This window comes from Cyprinus carpio, chromosome B14, assembly GCF_018340385.1.
Source record: "Cyprinus carpio isolate SPL01 chromosome B14, ASM1834038v1, whole genome shotgun sequence".
NCBI lineage: Eukaryota > Metazoa > Chordata > Actinopteri > Cypriniformes > Cyprinidae > Cyprinus > Cyprinus carpio.
In genome coordinates this window covers 9,965,249-9,988,144 of record NC_056610.1, presented here as the reverse complement: position 1 = coordinate 9,988,144, position 22,896 = coordinate 9,965,249, and the positions used below count along the sequence as shown (strand labels likewise).

Sequence of the window (22,896 nt, the reverse complement as noted above, 5' to 3'; positions counted from 1 at the left end):
GCAGACAAGTGAGATAAAGTGTGTTTTTTTAAGATGTGTCAAGTTTAGCAGCCACAACCTCACACCCGATTCAAAGCCGTCCTCCGTCTGACAGAGGGAAGCCAGCAGCGCATCTACTTTGCAATCAAAGCAAATGGTGACGCTCAAAGAAGTGTCCCAGCCCTGATGGGAGATAGCAGCCCTGGCTAACTATGTGGCCTTTGTTGTTTTGCCCTGCTGTAATTTTTCTGCTTGGTTGATGAGCAAATCAGAGTTAATTGTTGCAAGAAAAGACGAGGTCATCAGCCAGGGTAATTTAAAGGAAAATGAGGTTCCGCTAAAGATGACCTCACCACTGCGGTCAGAATCCCCTTTCCCGCCTCCTCAGGCAGGGATGAGGGTTCTTCTCTGGCCAAATCCTGCACATGTGGCTATATGGGAGGTAGACACTGAGATTAAAATAGGGGTCAATGACCAGGATAGACTGTTCAAAGTGCTTCATCAGTTCTATCCTGTTCAACTGACTGGCCAAGTTACATTCATCGATAGCTCAAGGGGCTCATAGATCATTCAACGGCCGTCTGTGTATATCTAGCTGTGTCGTTCATCACACGACTAAGAAATCTACTGGATTTCTAATGTGACCTTTAAACTCTTGATCATTAAATCATTTAGCCCCACATGGGGCTCCCCCGTTTCCCATGTGGTCCAGCGCTCTGCTGATTGCTGCCTGGATTAGAGCGATGCGAGGAAAGGGTTCCGTGTGCCGTTCGCCTCGCCGATGTCCTTTAATCTCTCTGTAACTTTGATCCACCCCCTGATCAGGACCTGCAGGAAAATTAAAGACCTTCCACCCACTCACAAATCTTCAGTTGGCTCATGAGTTTGCCAGCACACCGGTGCACATTGTGAAGGAGTGACTCTTCGGTCACTACAGCACAGAGCGGCTCAGAGTTACCAGATAAAGGCCTAAACCACCTGTGCACAAGCCTCTCTTCAGTTCATCGTCGAGAAAGAACAAATGAACTCCCTTGACCCTGCCGTGAATACAAACAATGCTGGGATTTGGAGGTGGTGAGGACAGTGGGCGTTTAGTGGGGGGATTGGCAGTGTTTGGGGTGAGGGAGGGACACGCCGTTGCACAATTTCATCCACTTTTTTAAGAATACGTTTCGACACACAAAAGTAAACTGTCCGAGTCCACAGCTAATCTCATCCTCACTCCCCCGGTGTAGAAACACACATACGCAAACACACTACTAACTCCTGGAACAAGCAGACAAACACACTAATGCAAACACAGACATCAAGCTAAGCAGAATGATCGTGTGAACGTCCATGCAAACACAAAAAAAATGGGGGTGATCTACAAACAGGGTGATCCACAAATCAAGCAGCACTCAGGTTTAACAAAAGTAAACAACTGCACAGCAAAGCAGTAATTAATGGCACCCTTCCCTTTTCTACAGTAAAGACATGTCAAACAGTGGGGACCTGGCAAGGTAGATTACTGAAGATTTGCAACACTTGAGGATTACTCAAGAATGCCTGACTTTGATCTCTCTGCACTTAGCCTTTGATTCAGAGTAATTATTTAAAGGAGTGAGGTTTTTCCCCACCAACACAATGATGAATGGCTCTAATGATTTCTTAATTTTCAGGCACTGAGACAACCTTATCTGTGTTTGTGTGTGTGCACCTCAGCATGTGATTTTTGAGTGCTTTGTCTGCCATATATCCTACTGAGGTGAAGATATCTATGGACATGACTAAATTATTTATGCCTTCATTTTAAAATTCAATTTCACGGAGCAGACATAATTCCTCAGGTTGATCTGCATCTCCCTGTCTCAAGTATTCTCACCTGCACCTTCCCTGTGCTGCACTTGAGGAGAAAAAGAGAGCATATAAGTTATGCTTAATTACAGAATGGATTCATGCACAGCACAGCTATGCTATTATCTTCTGGTTAAAAATACTTCTGCCTGCTCTGCACATGTTCTTTTGCATTAGACTGATGCTGTACTTTACTACAAGTATTAAGCGGGGCATATCAACCATTACATCTGGTGGGAATAATCCCTCTTACTTTTAAAATTATAACTTTGTCCCTACTTATTTTGGGCAATAATAATAATAAACGTGTCTCTTTGAACTCTTTAGTATTTTGCTTAGTGCTAAAGAAAACTAGCAAACCATGTAAAATAACAGGTTTAAGAGAAAACAAAAGTCTGGTTGTATTTGCAATTGGTGAGATATTAATCCTAATATGATGCGCACAAAATTCAGAATTGAACAATTGTCTCCTCTTCAATTTATGAATTGGAAATGGAATTTAATTGGCCACAACCCACAGGGAGCTCAAATGGAATGACAGGAAGTGGAAAACCCTTTCATATAAGGCTCTTTATCAAGCCAACATTCAAAGTTTGTCTTTACCTTCCTTGACTAATATATATATATATATATATATATTTCAATTCACTTTATTTCTACTTCCTTGAATTCAAATTCGAATTGCAATTCAGCATCTACTAACTGAAATTCAACTAAATTTTGAACAGTGCACAGCCCGGTCCCAAACACACACACTTTTCAGATTGTTATGCCCCTGCTATAAAGAAGTACTATAAGCAAATCAAAAAGGTCTTCACATCTTCTTTGATCTAAATGATGAGGGCCAGCATCCTGTTTGGAAGTGAAATACTCTGAAATACAATCCAAAAATGAATGAATTTTCAATGTCTGTCTGTCTCCCTCTTACTCTTTCCAGCATAGTCGACAACAGCACAGTAACATTGCATGCTACCAACAAAAAGATGCAACCCAAAGATGAAAGAATGCCTGCATGTTGGTTGAAAGAAGACCAGACAGAAGAATACAGTCTCCAAAACAATCCTCTCCTTAATGTAGAGCGGGTATAAGGGTTTGCCAACCTTTTTTGTAACTCTATCAAAGCTTTCCTCAAGAGCCAAAACTCTGAATGAATATAACTGAATCTTCAAAGACGACCACTATCTGCCTCTGCCAGCTTGCTACATGTTTTGTGGGCGTCTCACGGGCGGTCAAGCTTCCTGATTAGCGTTTATCGAGTGCTGGCGTCTCTCGCATCATTGTGGGCTGTTCAGTGAGCCCTTCTGACTGCTTAGGCATAAGCTAGTGAGGCTAGATTTGCACATGGACTCTGCCTCATGCCAACTTATGGGTTTCGCACCCGCATGATCTCAAGGCATCAGCCATGGCAGATAACAATGGGGGAACATCCAGCCATTCAGTAATTACAGCGGAAACTGGCGTCATGTTACGATCTTAAGGAAAACCTTAACCTGATTCATCAAAGGCTTCAAAACATGCAGTTTCTCATTTTCACTTGGTATCTACACAAGGATACCAGCTAGGACATGGAAGGGACGTGACGCAACTCTTTTAAAAGAACTGTTTGCATGAAGCAAACTCCACCCATAGGAATTTATGTTGGTAATGCATAACCAGATATTCATCTACCTAGAAATGCAGACCCACATCAAAATCATGGTTTAGACAACTTTACAACTAAAATAACAAACATTTTCACTGAGTGCCTTTACAATTATCCAAGCTTTTCATCTTCTTAGGTTTCCATTGTAAGTGCATGTGTATTTTACAAACAAAAGCATGAGTCAACATTGTTTTCTAGAAATCGACAGAAGTTTGGATTGATCCAATAAAAGACTAACAACATCTTTTAGAGTCTTCCACAATGCTGTTTTGTTGTCTGTACTTCGCAAAACAATGCAGGTCAAACCCACTGACCCATGAGGATGTTACGGCACGGCATCTCTGAGGTGTTTACATTTAGTTGATTCCTTTCAGAAGAACCCTTCTGAACTGGCTGCTGTATCAGTCTTAACACCTGTGAAAGGTACTTCTCTGTTCAAATTTACTTTATGTTGGACCCAGTCCAGAATGACCCAGTTCTGAAGGAATGTGAAGCCGTGCCAGGCTAGCACGGCTGCTGCTCCTCTGAACAAACAGGAGTTTCGGGCGTGAATGCCATGCCAGTTCATCTGAGACCAAAAAGCTCAGTCTTTTGCCGACAAAGGCCCCAGACCTGTCATTGATTTAACTGAATAACTTATTGGGAATAAGAGTTTTTAATCATTCAGAATTACTGAGTTTAGTTTTAATAAAATTAATGAAAACATCATCTTGCCGGTATCTCTGCACGCAGAGGTTAGTTTGGGTTCTACCATTGGAGGTGTCATTCAAAGACTGAACCAGTCAGAGATGGGTCAAAAATGGATCCTTGTGGTGAACTCTTCTTCTTTTTACCTGAGGAAAGTTAAGAATAAGCATCAAAAACATTCAGTTAGACTAGACTAGTTCAACTTTGATGCCTGTTCAGCTAAACCAGTTGAGTTTGGTCTGCTTGCAATCAACCAGTGAATGACAGTATTGTGACATTTTAAAAGAAAACCTAAAAAGCCTTCAACCCCCTCACTCTGGGCATGGTTCCAACCTGCCTTGACAGGTCCCCTGTCTTTACAGCAGTCAGTTTCACACCTGATAGGACCACCTGAGTACGTTCCCTAGAGGCTGAAATCAGAGAGGGCCATCATGTGTACCCTATCCCAATCAACTCTGCTTTGAGACGTTACCATGAAAACAGAATGCATACATAGCCACTAGTGAAGTCCTATGGGGCTACATGGGGCACTGAAAACTCATTTTAATGAATCTTTTCATATGTGACAGTCTTTGACAAGGTGCAATTAAATAATTTTCTTTAATGCACTAATTACTATATATTCTAAAAATAAATAAATATGTAAATTATATATGTATTGTATGTTATTTTATACACATACAGTAAATAAATATTAACAAATTCTGGTTAATTCCTTACTTAAATACTTATCGTGAATTTCTCAATCTTGATTTGAGATTCACATCAATATCTCATACACTACAAAAAAGTTCATACACTCTAAAAAATGCTGGGTTAAAAACAATCCAACTTGGGTTATTTGGCAACCCAGCACTGGGTAAATATTGGACAGAACACATGCCGGGTTATTTTGACCCAGGGTTAAACGTTTTTACCCACCATGCTGGGTTGTTTAATTTAAGTCATCTATTGTTTAACAATTATTATATTGCTGTCTTAAAATGGGCTGGAAATTAAAAATCACACACAAAATTACTATAGGCAACAGTAATAATCAAAAGATGAAGATTTTTTTTTTAAGAATAAAAACCATTGGAAAAATATAAGAGAAATTTTGTTTATTTTGGTGAATACAGCATAGTTTACAATATTACATACATTTAAACCGTTGTTTAATCGTTTAACAAGAATTTTAAAAATAAAAAAGGCACATTTAAAAGTAGCATTTTAATTTAAATGTATAGAACTGTTCTCTGTTATTGCTTTTTACCGAAATAGTGCTAATTCTCGTGCCGGTGACACCGAAATCTGAGCCGTTGAAGGGCTGCTGTTCACGGGGGAACTGCGATTCCACTACAACATCAAATCTGCGATAAGTGCCGCTGGCAACGCTACAACGCCACTGCTTTGGGGCATGTAAAATTTAGGGAATAGTATGCCTCTGAAAACAATATTTACATTACAACCTGTTTACATTTCATTTTCTTATTTTCACAGCGACTGTTTGTTGCCTCGTGTTTTTCGCTCGATATTTGCATAAACGAGGAATGCTTACATTTTTTGATGCTCTCGGCCACTCTCAATGCTTTCTCTGCACTGCTTTCAATCCCATAATGCACCACACAAGCATTTAAGCTAAACTTCCATAGGAATGAATGGAAAACGCTCACACCGTTACTGCGAACTTCAGACCGCATTTCACTCGTAGCTGAGATGGCGTGACTGAAAAAACCTCACTGAGATTAGAGAACATATTTTAACATCAAATTAAATTACACTCAGTTTTACAACAAAAAAAATCCATTTATGTTATGCAAGGCAAAGGCGTTTCCAGAGCGAAACGACTGCTGCTGACGCAGCTTGACACTCGTCCTTATGTTGCTGTACACCACATTAAAACATTACTGCGAACTTCAGACCGCATTTCACTCGTATTTCCTGGAAAGAGTGCAACAAATCGGCAGCGGCGCTGAGGACCGCTCTCTCCTGTGGACTTAAAAAGCAATAGACTGTAAAAAAAGATGGACAACACATCTCCACTTCCTTCCACTTCCACTGAGAGTGAGGAGTCACGTGCCGATTTGGGTTGATTTGGGAGGGGTCTGAGTCGGTCGGCCATGACGGTAGGAGACGCTATCGGTTGCCAGGGGCAACGCCTTCATAACTTCACAGAGGCGCGACTAAACATTCCAGAGCTCTTTAATTTTTGCGCATTTATTATTTCAGCGGGACAGAGCCTGAGAGGGTAACGCTACTCATGGTATGACAAAAGGGCTCAGGGGGTACACAAGATAAAAAAAGGTTGGGAACCACTGGTGTAGAGAACAAAGAGACAGAGACAAACGCACTACAGAGACCATATTCCACCAACAATATTCCACCAACAAGGTAGCATAATGTCATGAGCAGAATCTCAACTACTTTTTAGTTAACGTTAATGGTTGGCCATTGAGCATTTTCGAAGAGATAACAGTTTGTTAGATAGTTAGCTAGGCAGCAACTTCAGATGCACTTCAGGGTTTGCAACAACATTAGGTAACCTACACTTCGTAGCTTTAAGAGACAACAACATAAAGACATTTTTTAGAGAACGTACCCAAGTGAAAATGCAGAGAACACACCCTCATCGACTTGGGGGTGAGATCGAAAGTAAGGTCCTTTCTTCTTATTGCAGCCAACCAAGAAATCCGGCGTCTCCTCGCCAGGTCAGAGACTTGCTCTCCCTGACGCTGTGTCCATTTCGGTAACCTAAAAAACTGTATTCCTATGTTTTCCATATGTATCGTGTGAGGCACTGGAGCAGTTTTTAACGCAGCACTGACTTCCAGGCATGGTAAAACAGTGCAGAATTGCAAGAACCTCCTCTACTACCGAGTTAACAACACACGTAAACAATCATGTTTTGCCGCCGGAATCCTGCCAACATGGCGGAGAGGGTGAGGATCCCGCGAGATACCGTGATATCGAGGGGAGGGGTTCTGTACCATGACAACAACTCCTCACTCTCAATAGCCAAAGCATCTCAGTATGGCCGCTGCCATCTTGAGTAAAAGACGTCATTTGGAGCCAGAGTCTGTATCAAACTCCCACAGACCCAATCAACTATAATGACATGCCCCGTTTTTATAGCAAAAAAATCAAAACTATCTTTTGGAAAATTGTACTGGAAGTGTAATTTTTTTTTTTTATTGATTCAAGTCCCATTCGTTTACACTGAGAGGGCAGGGTTTATGACCTGTACTGCAGCCAGCCACCAGTGGACAATCAAAGAGCCCGCAGCTTCGCTTTTCAGGACGTGTGAGGCACACCCGTAAAAAGACTGTGCTCTCGGCAGCTGCGTTGTTGAGAAGTTTCACCCAACGATTAGGTAGAAAAAAAAATAACCAGCACCAGGGTAAAAATATAAAACAATAACTCAATAAAATGACCCAACAAGCAGAACCCAGCATTTGGGTTAAAAAAAAAAAAAAAAAACAAACCCATAAATATTAAAAACAACACAAAATGACCCACCAGGCCAATTTAGAGTGTATTTTATGACATTTTCATGATAGCTCTGGTGTTTTTTTTTTTTTTTTTTACATTTACCATTAAATACACCAGTTCAAATATACAGAAATGTATACAATATGCAAAGAGTTTCAAGACCTTACCTGCCTTCTTAGTTTGGCTTTCATTGTTTTTCTTTGCATCTAGAACTGCACCTGAATTAGTTCTGTGTAGTACTGCATTGTTATCATGTGTTCCAAAAATATACCTATAATAATAAACAGAACATATATTTTTTGTAAACCACACTGATAAAAAAAAAAAAAAAAAAAAGTGTCTGCTTAAAACATGCATTTTTAATGTTAACATAGCTTACCTTTTAGAGCTAGTTGGCCCACACTCACTGATCACACTGGGTTGAACGGCTTTAGACTGTACCAGACAGGATATGCTGACACACCCAAATTACAGGAATATTGCCAGTCATTAGAGAATAGACATACAGACAGGGGCAGTTTGTCTAGGTGAACTGCAGTTACAAAATAATTGAGAATAATCAGCTGCCCATATGGCTTCAAATCTTGGCTCTAGCGCCCCCTGGTGGGATAAACTGTCTGCTAATTATATTTAAAACAATCAAAATCCAAATATTTATGGATTGTCTTGTTTTGAGTACAGATTACCATAGGAGAGTGTTTAAATATTTAAATAAACAACTGAAAGATTAGATATGGAACATAACAGGAAGAATGGTGAAATGTGTGTTGTCAAGACTGTTCATCATTGTGCAGTGCACTCTATGTCAGTTCAGTTATCCAGGTCACAGAAATACAACTCAGTTGCTCATTCCCTATTCAGCAGCCAGCATGTCAATTAACTCATCAGGGTATAGGAGCTGATGGAGTTAGGTGGGTCTGACTACACATTTAAAGAGCCTGTTAATACACTCATTTAGTCAAATGATGTCTAATATTGAAACAACGTAAAAAAAAAAAAAAAAAAAAAAAAATTATTGTGGTTTTTTTTTTTTTTTTTTTTTTAATCTACTACATAAAACAATAAAGAGCTATTGTAATTTTAAGGACTTAATATATCAGCCAGTATTGTACTTGTCAACTATGCATTGCAAGTCATGCAATGTCCTCAGAAGTATAACATGCCTAAACAAAGCAATAGTAAATCAATAGTTCCCAAAGCCTCTCAATGTATACAGGTAACTGTAACTTGTTATGCAACCTGAAGCATTAATGTATAATTCAAATGACGTGCAGTCAGTTACACACACGTTGTATAATGTTACAACTCTTTAAATAAGACTTGACGGATCAGAATTTAGTTTTAACAGTCTGTTTTGAAAATCAGAATTATAACAATAAAATGGTCCTAAACTACCCCCTCTTCTTCCCGTAAGAGTCTTTGTGTTTTGAGCTGTCATCAGCGCCCTGGCTTCTGATCAGGGCTTTGAGAAGGTTATCTTCATTAGCTTGCCACTTGGCAGCTAATTGCTGGAGCAGGCGAAAACAAAAAGCTCGGTGTCCGTCCCTACATGCTCTGATTGCTCTGGGACAGGGGGAGGCAAAAGTCTGTGTGCCCCAAACAGAGGGCCTCACTCTGGCATGACTTGGCAGGCGAGCCTCCTATCTGGTATTGATGTTTGTTTGGTTGTTTTTGTAGCTTTGGGTGAACAGGTCTAGGCCAGGGGCACTGAAATCAGCATGGCAGTCTTTTCTTTTTCTTTTCTCTTTTTACTCGCTTTTTTTGCCAACAGGAGACATACTAAATCCCTTAATTCAGGAAGAAATAGCATCTCAGATAAGTGTTGTGGAATCCCTTTGGAACACCAGACGATACATTTCTAGTTTTACAAGTTTTCTGCAGTTCTCGTCAAATAATTTAAATATAGAACACACTCTACTGGATACATATCTTCAGTCATCCTGTGTAAGCTTTTACACATCTTAGCGGTGAGGAAAATAAAGCAGCTTTATAATGAATCAATGAGACGGATTGTTTCCACTTATCAAGATCTGGCTTCAGTTCAGGGTGAAGGCAGTCGGCAATTGCAATTGCTTTAGTAAAACATGTTCTGGTTCTTCTCCCTCACATGAATGAATCTCAACAAGAAACATATTGTATGGCTTTGTGATTTCAGTGACATGTTTTTATTAAAACTTCTGTAACATCCCTCTCCTGTCTCCCTCTGAACTGAACTCGATCCAATGGAAATGACTCCAGCAATTGGACATTAGTTTACCTTATCTTCTTCACTTTGATGGCCTTTGCCTGGCAGGTGAAACAATCAGATCGTTATTTTATTTTAGATATAGGGAGAAAAGCTGGAAGGATTTGATAGGTGTATTGACAAAATGCAACAAGAGAAGGACTTAGTGTCCATAAACTGTCTGAGATACGGTGAAGAAATAAATGCCACGGTGCGCCAAAGGGTTCGGCACCTCTGTCTTTTCTCTTTGATGTGTTCAGCTATCGTCAGAGCTCTGTCCGCCCCAAAGGCGTGATTTGTATGTGGAGGAAGGTGCTGTCACTCAGATGTGCGATGACCCCATCAGATGTCGGTGTTAAATCAGAACCCAACTTCACGGTTCAGACTTGCAGTGTTATAAGTTCATATTTCTACAATTACTGCTCAGTTAAACACTGCTTCATTCAGGTTTACAATCACAGTCAAGATGAGACGTTGTTTCTTTAGTGTTAAAGTACACATCGAGTCCAAACAGGTGAAAACAGGATTAATTCTAATAGGTTTTGACAGATAAGAAAAAACAGACCACCTATGAAACCTATAAGCCATTGCACATGCTATACTATTTTATAAGAAAAATGAATAAGCAAGAAGTTGTTAAATTAATATTTCTGTGTGCAGTCCAACTATTTACGAAACTAGTTTCTTGTAGCCTACTTGCATCGCCAATTTAAACTACAAAGTCATGATGATCAAACATTATAATATCAGTGTGGTACTACCGAAGTGTGATGCTGCAACACATAAAACTGTGTTTTGAGATAAACTTAAATTGGAAGCAGTAATGATGAATTTGCATTTGTTAAATTCCAGATGTCATGAAAAAGAGCAGAAACCAGACTTTGGGCTGAAGAACAAGTGTGGGATGTTCACTTGTTTCTGAAGCATTACAGGAATCGCTGATATCTACATTAAAGTAGGTAGGGACATCTAGTGGTTACACTGCAACATTGCACTTTTGACTGCATAACCAGTTAAAAGTGTAGAAGGAGCGTTCTTGGTTAAATACGTTCTTTGACGTTCTGTTAATTAAAACAGGAAATAATTTCAATCTGTCTTACAGATTTTAGAGCAAATAGACAACTACACGTAAACAGCTCAAGTATATAAGGCAAACATACTTTGTTAACTAAAGAAAAAGACGATTTGAGGGATACGGCACATTCAAGAGGTCCTATCACAACGCTCTTTTTCAGTGTTCTTGTCACCAAATATTGTTTTGGAAAGATACAATTCTAATGTGGTATCAGCCGAATAATCAACAATCCATATGCAACCCTTTGAGCTGTCTGTAAATTTATCCCTTACTGCCGTTTTCATTTTCGAAACCTTAATTGTGTCATTGAGGTAGTCTTCCACTGTAATTGTGCTTCTAATTGCTTGTGGCATTCTTATGAAATCATTATTCATTTAATAAGTCAAAAAAAAAAAAAAAAAGTTAGGCTAATAAAAAATAATATTGCAACAGACCTACTGTTTTTGAGATTATTAGGGTAACGTTAGTAGGTTTTCATCTTAGTCTGAGAGAAAACAAAAAGCCAAATATCTGTCACACTTGAAGGTCTCAGAATCAAGACAAAAAAAAAAAAAAAAAAAGTTAGGCTAATAAAAAATAATATTAAAAGTGGTTGATCAATATGGGTTTGTCACTTACAGATGCTTAAATTTATACATTTTGGCCCTTCAAAGTCTTGAACATTTGGTTATATTGTATTCGTTTTAATTTGAGTCTGAACTCTGTAGGTATTGTGCTCCTGTCAGGTGTTTTCATACAGAAATTGCTGATATCGCTAAAAGTGAAACTCATACGATGTTGTTTTTAATTTGAGTCTGAACTCTGTAGGTAGAATCTTGACAGGGCCCCCAACACAGCTGAGAGTTTTTTCCATATTAATTTACATAAAATCATGCGCTTTTATGGTATTTTGACTACCATTCTCATATATTTAAGTCAATCAGACAATTGAACTCCATCCCATGTCCACACCCGTAATTTGTCCTCTGTAATACTGCACTACTTCAGTACTGTATAATGTATATACTGTGCATAGCTGTACATGTGTCATATAGTGTATTCACATATATTTATATTTGTATGAATGTACTGTACATATTTGTACTGTACACTGGCAATGAAAATAAAGTTAATCTAATCTAACCTAATATTTTTAACATGACAGTTGAAATGTAACAGAAACACTGAGCACTCTTAATACAATGAAATGTATTTATATTTATACCGCAACATTTAAACTTATGGTAATTATCTTTAACACTAGAATGAACAAGGCATCATTTTGACCGTTTTGAAATTTGCATAGTCAATAACTTTGTCTAAATAAATCACAAAGCCTTGCTGCTCCCTGAATTTTCCTAAAACTACATGAATTTTCATTAAAACTAGTTTAAAATATTTATTGTGTGAATAAAAACAGAAATATAAATCATTTCTACCTATAACGTCCACAGGCGGTCATTTTGCGCTGTTTAAATTGACTTTTGCCGACGGTCTGGATCAGATAATGTGAAAGTATTATGTGAAGATGGTTGGCAGAGATGAATTATGGTGTATTTGACAATATAGGGGACATTGTAGTAATACAGCTCCACATCATCTTCAAGAGATGCACTGAAACCTCACAAACAGCTGATAGTAGTTTGTACAGTAGCTGGCAGAGGATTTTTATCAGAGTTCATGAAGTTAGACTGCTTGCAAGACAGGTGCAAAAGCGTGGACCGCAGCAGGGTGCTGAAAGTGGGCGCCGCCTCATACAAAGATGCCGACACCGGCTGCATGTGAGGCAAAGCCGTGCACCCGCTGCACCCTGCTCTATCGAAACGTGCTAACTTTATCGAAAAATGCTACCGTAGAGACCTAGGGCCTCATGTACAAAGCGTGCGTATGCACAGAAAAGTGCCGTAGGCTACGATCATTGTCACGGGCGGTCCACTAAAATTTAGGCCTACTTACAAACTCACCTTTTCTTGTGAAAATATTGGGTAACATACTGTCGACCCCTTTGCCTCTTTCACTTCTCTTATTTTTTTCTCTTTCCGTTTTTGACTTCCAGATTTTGAGGCATTTTCACATCCTCTGTCAAGTTGAATCTGCCGGCGTTATAAGTGAAGTCAAGCTGTTTGTGTTGCCTTGGTTACTGGATACAATTTGGGCGGACTGAACCATTTTATGATAATCGAGAGGGGGAGAGGGGCCCACGGACGTTTGTGTTTCCTAAACAAATCATTTTTTTTTGACACCAGGAAACAGCAAATAGAATAATTTAAAGTTAATAATTTTTACTATCAAATATTTTTTTTAGCACCACAATTTTATTGAGGGCTTCTCTGGGCCCCCTCTTAGTCATGGGCCCCGAGAATCGTCATCGTTTACCCCCCCTTTACAGCGCCCCATCTTATACGCATAAGATGTAATATAAAAAAGCCTAATGTTAGCCTAGAAACTCTGACACAGTCCTTTGGAGAGATGTTTGCACACACCCAACGATAATATCAGTGTGAGATGGAAACGTGAGAGAGTGTGTGGAAACAGCAGCAGATGATCCCCGCCTCTCAGCGACCGAACTCACCCACTCTCCCGTTACCCGGATGAAGTATGCAGAATTCCCAAAGATGGCGGATCAAGGTCCGATGGCGATAGCTATGCGGCTAAGAAATCAGCTGCAGAACGTCTACCAGCTCGACCCTTTACGGAACGAGGTGAGTGATAGGGTCCAACATCGCTTCGGCGGCCCGTCTTTCGCCGCGCGCTTCCCGCGCTTACTATAAACGCGCGCGAGAGGGGCGATCTGTGTGGCGCGAAAGCCGAGAGATGGAGCGCGAGACCTTGCTGAGTGTCTGCGCAAGCGTGAGTGTTGCGAAGAATCAGTCCACTGTGTCTAGCGGTTGTGTTTTTGTTCTCCGTGGCGAGGTTTTTCTTGTCATTTCTGTCCCAGCCGAGTCTCTTGCGTTGTAGTTTTTCCACAACTCCAACATTCAGCACACTAGTACAATGTGCGGTCTTGCAGGAATAAAACGGCGCTCGTTCACGTCGCGTGCGTCGCTGTGATATCCCACATGTTTATTAATGCATGTTGGCCCTGACGAGTGAACAGGTGCATCCGTATGATCTGCCGCGTGCATTACGGGCAGCGCGTGTCCGTGTTGAACATGCGAGACAGAAAATGCAGAGCCTTTTGAACTTCAGAATTCAGTCATGGGACGTAATGTGACTCCTATGACCAATTGCTTGTCTTGCCGTATTCTTCGACCTCGAGTCCTTGTTGAATGCAGTGATTGATATTAAACCAGTACTGGCGTATTTACTCTGGTATATTTAGCCAATGGCAGGCTTGTTTACAAATGACACCTGACTCGCTGAAAAGTGAAGCGCGATTATGCCGCACCACAATAAGAAGTGCATGTATGTAAATAGTTGTACGCAACAAATTTGGGGTGTTTATGTATGTAAATAGTTGTACGCAACAAATTTCTTTTATCCATGCACTTATATATATATATATAATATATAATATATATATATATGTTATTTCTCATGTCTAAATAGGCACTTAATGTTAAAATAATAAAACCATTTTTCTCAGTAAATATATTTCTAAAGGTGCTGTTGACATGAAATTTTCACCAGATGTTGGTAACAACCAAATTAATCCATACATTTAAAAAAATAAAAAATAAATAAACTAGTTGCATTCATTGCTCAGGTGTGATTTTGGCCCATTCTTCCACACAGTCTTCAAATCTTGATGGTTCTGTGGGCCTCTTCTATTCTATTTTCTATTGGATTCAAGTCAGGTGATTGGCTGGCCATTCTACCAGCTTTGTTTTCTTTCTCTGAAACCAATTAGGAGTTTCCTTGGCTGTGTTTGGGATCATTGTCTTGCTGAAATGTCCACTCTTGTTTCATCTTCATCATCCTGGTAGATGGCAGCAGATTTTTATCAAGAATGTTTCAGTACATTTTTCCATTCATCCTTCCTTCAGTTATATTAATTTTGCCAGTGCTACACCATAATGTTTTTGGTGTGATGTGCAGTGAGTGCCATTTGACCTCCAAACATGGTGTGTATAATGGCATCCAAAAGGTTTCATTTTGGTCTCATCTGACGAGACTATAGGCCTATTCTCCCAGTATTTCACAGGCTTGTCTAAATGTTGTGCAGCAAACTTTAAATGAGCTTTAACAGTCTTGCATGGTGAGCGTGTATACACGGCATGGCGGTTGAGTGCATTGCTTATTGTTTTCTTTGAAACAATTGTACCTGCTAATTCTAGATCTTTCTGAAGCTCTACACAAGTGGTCCTCCTTGGCTCTTAAACAACTCTTCTAATAATCATTTTCACTTCTCTGTCAGAAAGCTTGTGAGGAGCACCTGGTCGTGAAATGGTGAAATAATGTTCTTTCCACATCCAGATTATGGCCCCAGCATTTCTCACTGGAACATTCAGACGTATGGAAATCCTTCTGTAACCAATGCCTTCAGTATGTTTTGCAACAGTAAGGTTGCGAAGGTCTTGAGAGAGCTCTTTGCTTTTACCCATCATGAAATGTTTCTTGTGTGTCATCTTGGTACTAAGACACCTTTTAAAAGGCCATCATTTGAGACTGAACCAGCTAATATTAATTTCCACTGACAATGGGCTGGATTGCTTTCTAATTACTGACAGATTTCAGCTGGTGTCTTGGCTTTCCATGCCTTTTTGCACCTCCTTTTCTTCATGTGTTCAATACTTTTTCAATGTCATTCCACTTTAAGTGTGACGTGACATACAGCCAAGTATGGTGACCCATACTCGGAATTCGTGCTCTGCGTTTAACCCATCCAAAGTGCATACACACAGCAGTGAACACACGAAACAAAAATGTTGTGAAAGAAGTGGTGGAGTGGGCAGCTATTTATGCTGCGGCGCCCAGGGAGCAGTTGGGGGTTCAGCCTTGCTCAAGGGCACATCAGTCGTGGTATTGAAGGTGGAGAGAGCGCTGTACATTCACTCCCCCCACCTACAATTCCTGCCGGCCCGAGACTCGAACTCACAACCCTTGGGTTGCAAGTCCAACACTCTGACCGTTAGGCCACGACTTCCCCCACAATTACACAGCACTTCATTTCTGAACTTATGTTTTCTTTGTATGTATGATTACTTGGGTTGTTACCGACATCTGGTGAAAATTTCATGTCAACAGCACCTTTAGAAATATATTTACTAAGAAAAATGGTGACATGTTCAATACTTATTTTACCTTCTGTATAAAATGTTCATGTGTGTGTGTTTGACCCTGGACCACTGATGTGTGGTTTGTTAGGATAGGACAGTATTTGGCTGAGATACAACTATTTGAAAATCTGGAATCTGAGGGTGCAAAAAAAAAATCAAAATATTGAGAAAATCGCCTTTTAATTTGTCCAAATGAAGTTCTTAGCTATGCATATTACTAAGCGAGAATTAAATTTTGATATATTTTCAAGAGTTCTTCTCACCAAAATAAGTCTTTTGGAATGACAAACTTTTAATGTTTTTTCAGTTATGAATGATAGTTTTACCAAACTGACTGTCTTGGGATAACAATATTGCACTGTAGATATGCATGCAGAATGTCATAGTGATCTCAAACTACCTGTTTATTTTACAGGAAGAAGTTAAAATAAAGATAAAGGACCTAAATGAACACATTGTGTGCTACCTCTGTGCAGGATATTTTATCGATGCAACCACCATCACAGAATGCCTCCATACATGTAAGTATTTTTCTCCAAATAACACACTCTCAAATGAACATTTATAGCAGCCTACTTCTCAGTTATCATTTGTGATATATGCAGAAGAAATTCATAAGCTGTGTTGTTAAACTGAATACTTGCTCATTTTCATTCCACACTCTCTCTGCAGTCTGCAAGAGTTGCATTGTGAAGTATCTCCAGACCAGCAAGTATTGTCCGATGTGTAACATTAAAATCCACGAAACGCAGCCATTGCTGAATCTAAAGCTGGACAGAGTTATGCAAGACATTGTCTACAAACTAGTCCCAGGTCTACAAGAGAGTGAGTACAGTAAATAGGATCATTTGAACCTGAGTATCACTTTGTCTCCTGGTCAGTCATGGTTAAATATCCATCTGATCTTCTCAGGTGAAGACAAACGAATTAAAGAATTCTATCAGTCACGAGGTCTTGAACGCATCCTACAGCCGTCTGGAGAAGGTCAGTGACAGCATGTCGATAGATGCTGCTGTTGATTTGATTTTATTAAGATTGTTATTAAGTATGTTTTTGTTTTCTTGTAGATTCTGTTCCAGATAATATGGGATTACCCTACACAAGCTTTGACCACTCCAAAGCACATTTCTACAGATACGACGAACAGGTCTCTCTGTGTTTGGAGAGGCAAAGGTAGGAAGACAGCAGTAAAGGTTATGGTGTTTTTCCCCCCACAAGTTTTCTTTTTATACTTGGAGATTTTTTTAAAGAAATTAATACTTTTATTCATCAAAAAAAAAACATAAAAATAAAATTACAGTAAAGACATTTATAAAATTACTAAAGATTTTAATTTAACCCTTGTACGTTCTTCTGTCATTTCTGACCGAATAATTTTACATTTTGAATTTTAAAGACCGTAGCTTCACCAGAATGGTATCAAACTTGTTGACTTTTATGGCACTTGGTATGTGAACACACAAACAAAAATTGAGGGCATGATTCGAAAAAGCTAAGTGGTCTTAAAAAAAAAAAGTCACACTCATGACTAATGAAATACAGAAATTTTTATGTGTACAATCTACAAATCCCCCACAATGTAGAAAAAAATTGCACAGCAATGAAGGGGTGTAACTCTTAAACATCTAGGACACACACACCTATGAACTGGTGTGACTGTAACCCTGCACCTGTGTAAAATAAAATCAATTATTCAACTAAAATGCAGTAAAAAAAAAAGTGGACAGCAAGGAAGGTGTTACACTCTAAAACATAAAGAGTGTAAAACTGATACATCCACTCACACACACTTACTTACACACACTCACAGACACACACATACAGAATTAAACATACTCAAATGAATTGGTATGGTATAACCATATAGCCAAAATGAGTCAGAAGACTGAAATAAGAGGTTAAAATCAGATCAGACCCAGTCTGTTCAGACCCAGTTTTTGTTACATTTTTATAGAATGTGAATGTTTTGTGTAACAATCTGCTGTCTGTGTTTAGGTTTGAATGTAGTAATAATAATGCAAAAACCTTTCAAATCAACATTTAAAACAACAAAAAATATAAACCTTGACAAAAAGGAGTCTTTGAGAATGCCTTAATATACATTTAAATCCACAACCTAATAAAAGTAAACAATTATGTATAAAAACAACTAGGGAATTCACAGGCCTCTCTATAGAGTCCTACACAGCAATCTTTTGGTTACAATGAAATTACAGGTTTTTCTTTTTTTGCTCTCAGCAGGAGATGCTATTCTGCCTTCAAAAATTTTATTTTAAAGGCCTGGTCTTTATTTTAATCTGAAATACTGTATTAATTGAAAAATAATAATAAAAAAAATTGATTTTTTTTCTTAATTTTTTTTTTTTTTTTTTTTTAACTATTTTCAATGGGAAAAAAATACATAAATATTAATTAGTACCATGAAATTCTCTCAAAATACAAAATAATTTTTTTTTGAACACAAATATAAGATTGATTTTACTGAAGAAAAAAAAAGTTACATTAGTTACATTTCAGGTGTCCGGTCACTTTTGACCGCAAAGACCATGAGTGTGACAAAATAAATAAATAAATGTTATTTTGAACTTTCTATTTATCAATTAATTTTTTATAAAATGATCGTGGTTTCAGTTATAATGTTATAAAGAGAAGCTGTTTTCAGCATTGATAATAATAAGAAATGTTTCTTGAGCAGCACATCAGCATATTAGAATGATTTCTGAAGAATCATGTGACACTGAACACTGGAGCAGTGATGCCGAAAATTCAGCTTTGCATCACAGGAATAAATTGCATTTTAAAATATACTTGAATAGAAAACAGTTCATTTAAACTGTAATAATTTCTCACAATATTACTGTTTTACTGTATTACTTATCAAATTAATGCAGCCTTGGTGAGCATAAGAGACTTATTTTAAAACATAAAAAAACATACGTACTTAAAGCTTTTGAATGGCTAGCATAGGTGCATCAAAAGAATCCTATTACAATTCTAATTCATCTCGTTTTTACAGCTCATCATTTTCTGGGAAGGACAAAAATAAATTAACTCTACAGGTAAGACAACAGCCGAAGAAGGAATATGAATATACATTGATTCACTCTCAAGAGAACCTTAACATTGGTTGCTTTTTTTATATTAAAAGCAATGATACACTTGTTTATTTTTTATTGTTATGTCCCTGCAGCAGAAATTTGTGCGTTGTTCTGTCAGGGCTGAGGTACGACATCTGAGGAAAGTGTTATGTCATCGACTTAATGTGGAAAAACATCAGGTGTGACTTTTTTTCTTTGTCTTGCTTTATAGAGCCATTGCTGTCACATTTACATAACATAACTGTGAAAGTTTTACATCACATTCAATTCAGTCATCCATATTCTATCTATCTACAGTATCTATCTATACACACACACAGACACACATTTTTGAATTTAACTTTCTAACTATATGCAATTGCAACCTGGTATAAAATTCATTCAGTATACAAAATAGTACTAATGAATGTGCTTTTCTGTTGAAAATGAAGTAGGAAACAAAGAATTCACCTATTTTCTTCCACTGAGCTTACAGCTGATTAGTCTGTTTTTAGTGAACGTAACTAAGACACTGCATTAGACAAAAAGACTACTTTTGATTATGTAAATGCATGTACATCCCAATTGGGACAATTTGTGGTTCAGTTCTATAAATAGAAAGAATCAAAGTTCAAATAGGACGACCAGCTAAAAATAGTTTTTTTAATTGTGAAATTTAGTTGGAGAGATAGATTTTTAACTAAACCTCTCATTGTTTCCATCTTCCTGCCCTGTTGTCTTCTCTCTTCATTGTGTGCTTCTTTGTTGCGCTGCAGGTCCAGATGTTATTCAATAATGAGTCTCTCCCAGATCACATGACCATGAAGCGTCTCTGGCTGTCTCACTGGTTTGGAAAGGTATTGTAGTCTCAAGCGTCTCCAGCTAATTTCATACCGCATTCTTTCACACTATCAGCCCGTTTGCCTTTCCCTGTAGGTGGGATCTTCATTTCTTACTGTGCTCTGTTTTACTCACTGAAAGAATCTTCTGAGGGGAATCACAGGCAGAGATTTATTAGTACTAGGTGAAGCCATATGCTTGATGTCGCCTTGTGGTCTGAAATATGCAATGGAAGTGCTATTCTCCATATTGTTTCATGGTGTGTGTGGGGTGACAAAGTGTTGTGAGAATTTAGCACAAGTAATTCCATGCTTCATATGTTTTTAAGTGCGACAGATTAAGTTCTGCCCGCATTCTCTGTTTAGTATCAGTCAACACTACTGATACTTTGTTTAACCTTTCATTCATGTTCTAATGTGTTCCTCTTTGTCTCCCTTTTAGGCACAACCACTGGTACTCCATTATGCTATAAAAGACAAACGGACAAGATAGGATTATGTGAAAATATCAATTGGTGTAAATATTTTGTATTTCACATATTCTATTTTAATAGCTTTCTGTGCATATATACTTATTTTTTCGTTTTGTATTTTTGAAAATAAATTTTAAGTGGTAAAAAATATTGGGTTCATTTTGTATTCTGTTTGTGTGTGTCCTTTTCGCTTTTTTTTACTTAAATTATTTCAGTGCAAGATATTAAAAATTATATGATTTTTATATGAACACAAATTATTGTTAAAGTCGAAATGAAGACTTTGTAATTTTTATTTAGATCGCCAGTGTTTTTAGAAATGAACCACTAGGGTGCAGTGTTGGTCTTTAAGAGAGCCTTACTAACACCGATCTCCTTCGGTCACCTCACGATGACTCTATTAGGATCATCTCAGAATATGTAGCGGTCTGAAGATGCAATGAAGACCTCAGGCAGAACGTCTAGTAGAATCGCAGTGGCCTACTAGTATAAAAACTTGCTTTTATATAACTCGTATCATCTTGACGGGAAAGTACCAATTCTGCTGTAACTGTTGTGATTGAAAACGCTTTAAATGTCTCGAGAAAAGAAAATATACTGTCAGACATTAAAAAAAAAAAAAAAATCAATAGCTGTTATGTTGATCAATATAATTTTGGGCAAATGCTATAGGCTATGTTTAGGCTACGTAAATTTCTTCTCATATTTTATTATTTTTCAGGTAAATTTTACTTTTGTCTCCACCAGGTAGTCCCTGTAGGCTACAATGTCGTTTTTCTTTCTTGCCATCTTTCTTAAAAAAATAAATAACAACAACAACAAAAAACTTCTTTCCACATGTATTTGTTCTTTAGCCCAAATAGCTAAGACCAAATGTATTTTACCACAAACAAACAAACAAATAAATAAAAAAATCCTTCAGATTTACAGCTGAATTAGGCTTATCGTTAAACATGTAGGGCTACAATAATGTTACTTTGTGCCATGTTGTTAACACATTGTAGTGTTATCGCAATATGAATAGCAGGTTATTTTTCCTCTTGTAATTAAATCAGATTACAATCATGTTATGCATTAAAACACACGACTCTGCTCCGCTCCGCTCTGCTTTCATCGAATAGCCTATTCTTTAAGAAAATGAAATATGATGTACATTTTTGCAATTAGGACTAGGCCTAATTTATTTTAAATTAAACACTCATGCTACATTTTATATACATAAATTCATATAAATATAACCGTTGAAGAAAACGAAATAAAATGTAACACGTAATTTGTATAATCCTTAGTCTAATGTAATTTAGACCTTTTTTCGCGATTGCAAAAAGGCTACAATAACCTACTTAAAAGTCGAAAACTGATTAAAATAGGATTCAAGCGCATGGCTAAATGTCTGATTTTATTCGTTTTTTTTTTCTTTATAATAGCAACCTTAAATAAATGTTTAACGAATGTAGCCTAAAAGATGATGATGATGATAGTGTTAAATGACATTCAATAATAATGAAGTGGGCTACGTTTCTGAAAGCATTAATTGATTTATTATTATTATTATTATTATTATTATTATTTCTGTCATTCGTTTTTCATATTGAATTTTCCATTAGGCTATTAAGACTTTAAATGAAAACAGTAGGCTAATTATTTTAATATGGACTTGTTAGTATGCTAGTATCTGTTACAAAGCACAAACTGCGTTTCCATACGTCTGCCCGTGTCCAAATCCACTAACAACTAGACTCCTTTTACCGCCTTTTACATGAATGAAAAGTTTATCTCTGTAGGCTACATTTTTGCAGAAATTTTATTTAGGCTAACATGGCAAAACTTGCTCTCTAAAGCGAAACACTGATCTATGGTCCAAGGGACCTTTCAGAGCTTTGAACGCGCTGGGGTGTTTGCTCGAATATTTTCACACTGTGAAATCACGGCTTTCAGTCGTCATAGTCCAACCGCATTCATATTCATATACCATCAAATTCCAGTCATCTCGATCTCAGTAGGAACCCGAAGCATTTGAGCTATTGTGCAGACTTCAATCGCAGCAGAAAACACAACAGCACGAGAATGTGCCGCTGCCTCGACAGCTCTGAGAACTGGCGAGTCTTTCCACAAAGCGCTCATAAAAATCTACTTGACTTTTCAACCTCAACTATTCCAAGCGATTAGGCCAATTGTACTTCCATCTTCTCGCTGCCCCAAAAAACTGCTGTCTTGATCTGCTCACAACTGACACAAATGGGCCGAAAGAAATTCGGCAGACCAGGATGCAACAATCCTCCCCATTTCCACCGGCTTCCTATTGAGATTTATTCATTAGGAACCGCATGCAAATCATCTGCTATTCACGGGCGTTTTTAACACACGGGCACAGATGTGGGGTAGCCTATTATTTGGG

General features: G+C 38.0%; 1 protein-coding gene and 1 long non-coding RNA gene across 3 annotated transcripts; one reads left to right on the top strand and one right to left on the bottom strand.

Annotated features, from left to right (window-relative positions):
• Window positions 1–6,065: 6,065 nt before the first annotated feature.
• LOC122139612 lies at window positions 6,066–13,599 on the bottom strand. Its single transcript, XR_006156420.1, has 3 exons — window positions 13,463–13,599; window positions 7,992–8,066; window positions 6,066–7,883 (listed from the first exon to the last, which is right to left on the bottom strand). It is a non-coding gene; the product is annotated as an uncharacterized LOC122139612 (long non-coding RNA).
• LOC109056715 (polycomb group RING finger protein 1-like) lies at window positions 13,461–20,666 on the top strand. 2 transcript variants are annotated; one of them, XM_019073915.2, is made up of 9 exons: window positions 13,461–13,592; window positions 16,525–16,630; window positions 16,782–16,934; window positions 17,022–17,093; window positions 17,177–17,282; window positions 19,126–19,168; window positions 19,300–19,386; window positions 19,963–20,043; window positions 20,468–20,666. In XM_019073915.2, exons 1-9 carry the CDS (start codon window positions 13,482–13,484, stop codon window positions 20,516–20,518), a joined length of 810 nt encoding a protein of 269 aa, XP_018929460.2. In that variant the 5' UTR covers window positions 13,461–13,481; the 3' UTR covers window positions 20,519–20,666. The 2 variants fall into 2 exon arrangements, with proteins under 2 accessions (XP_018929460.2, XP_042593930.1); XM_042737996.1 differs by lacking the exon at window positions 13,461–13,592 and adding an exon at window positions 13,608–13,740.
• The last annotated feature ends 2,230 nt before the right edge of the window (window positions 20,667–22,896 follow it).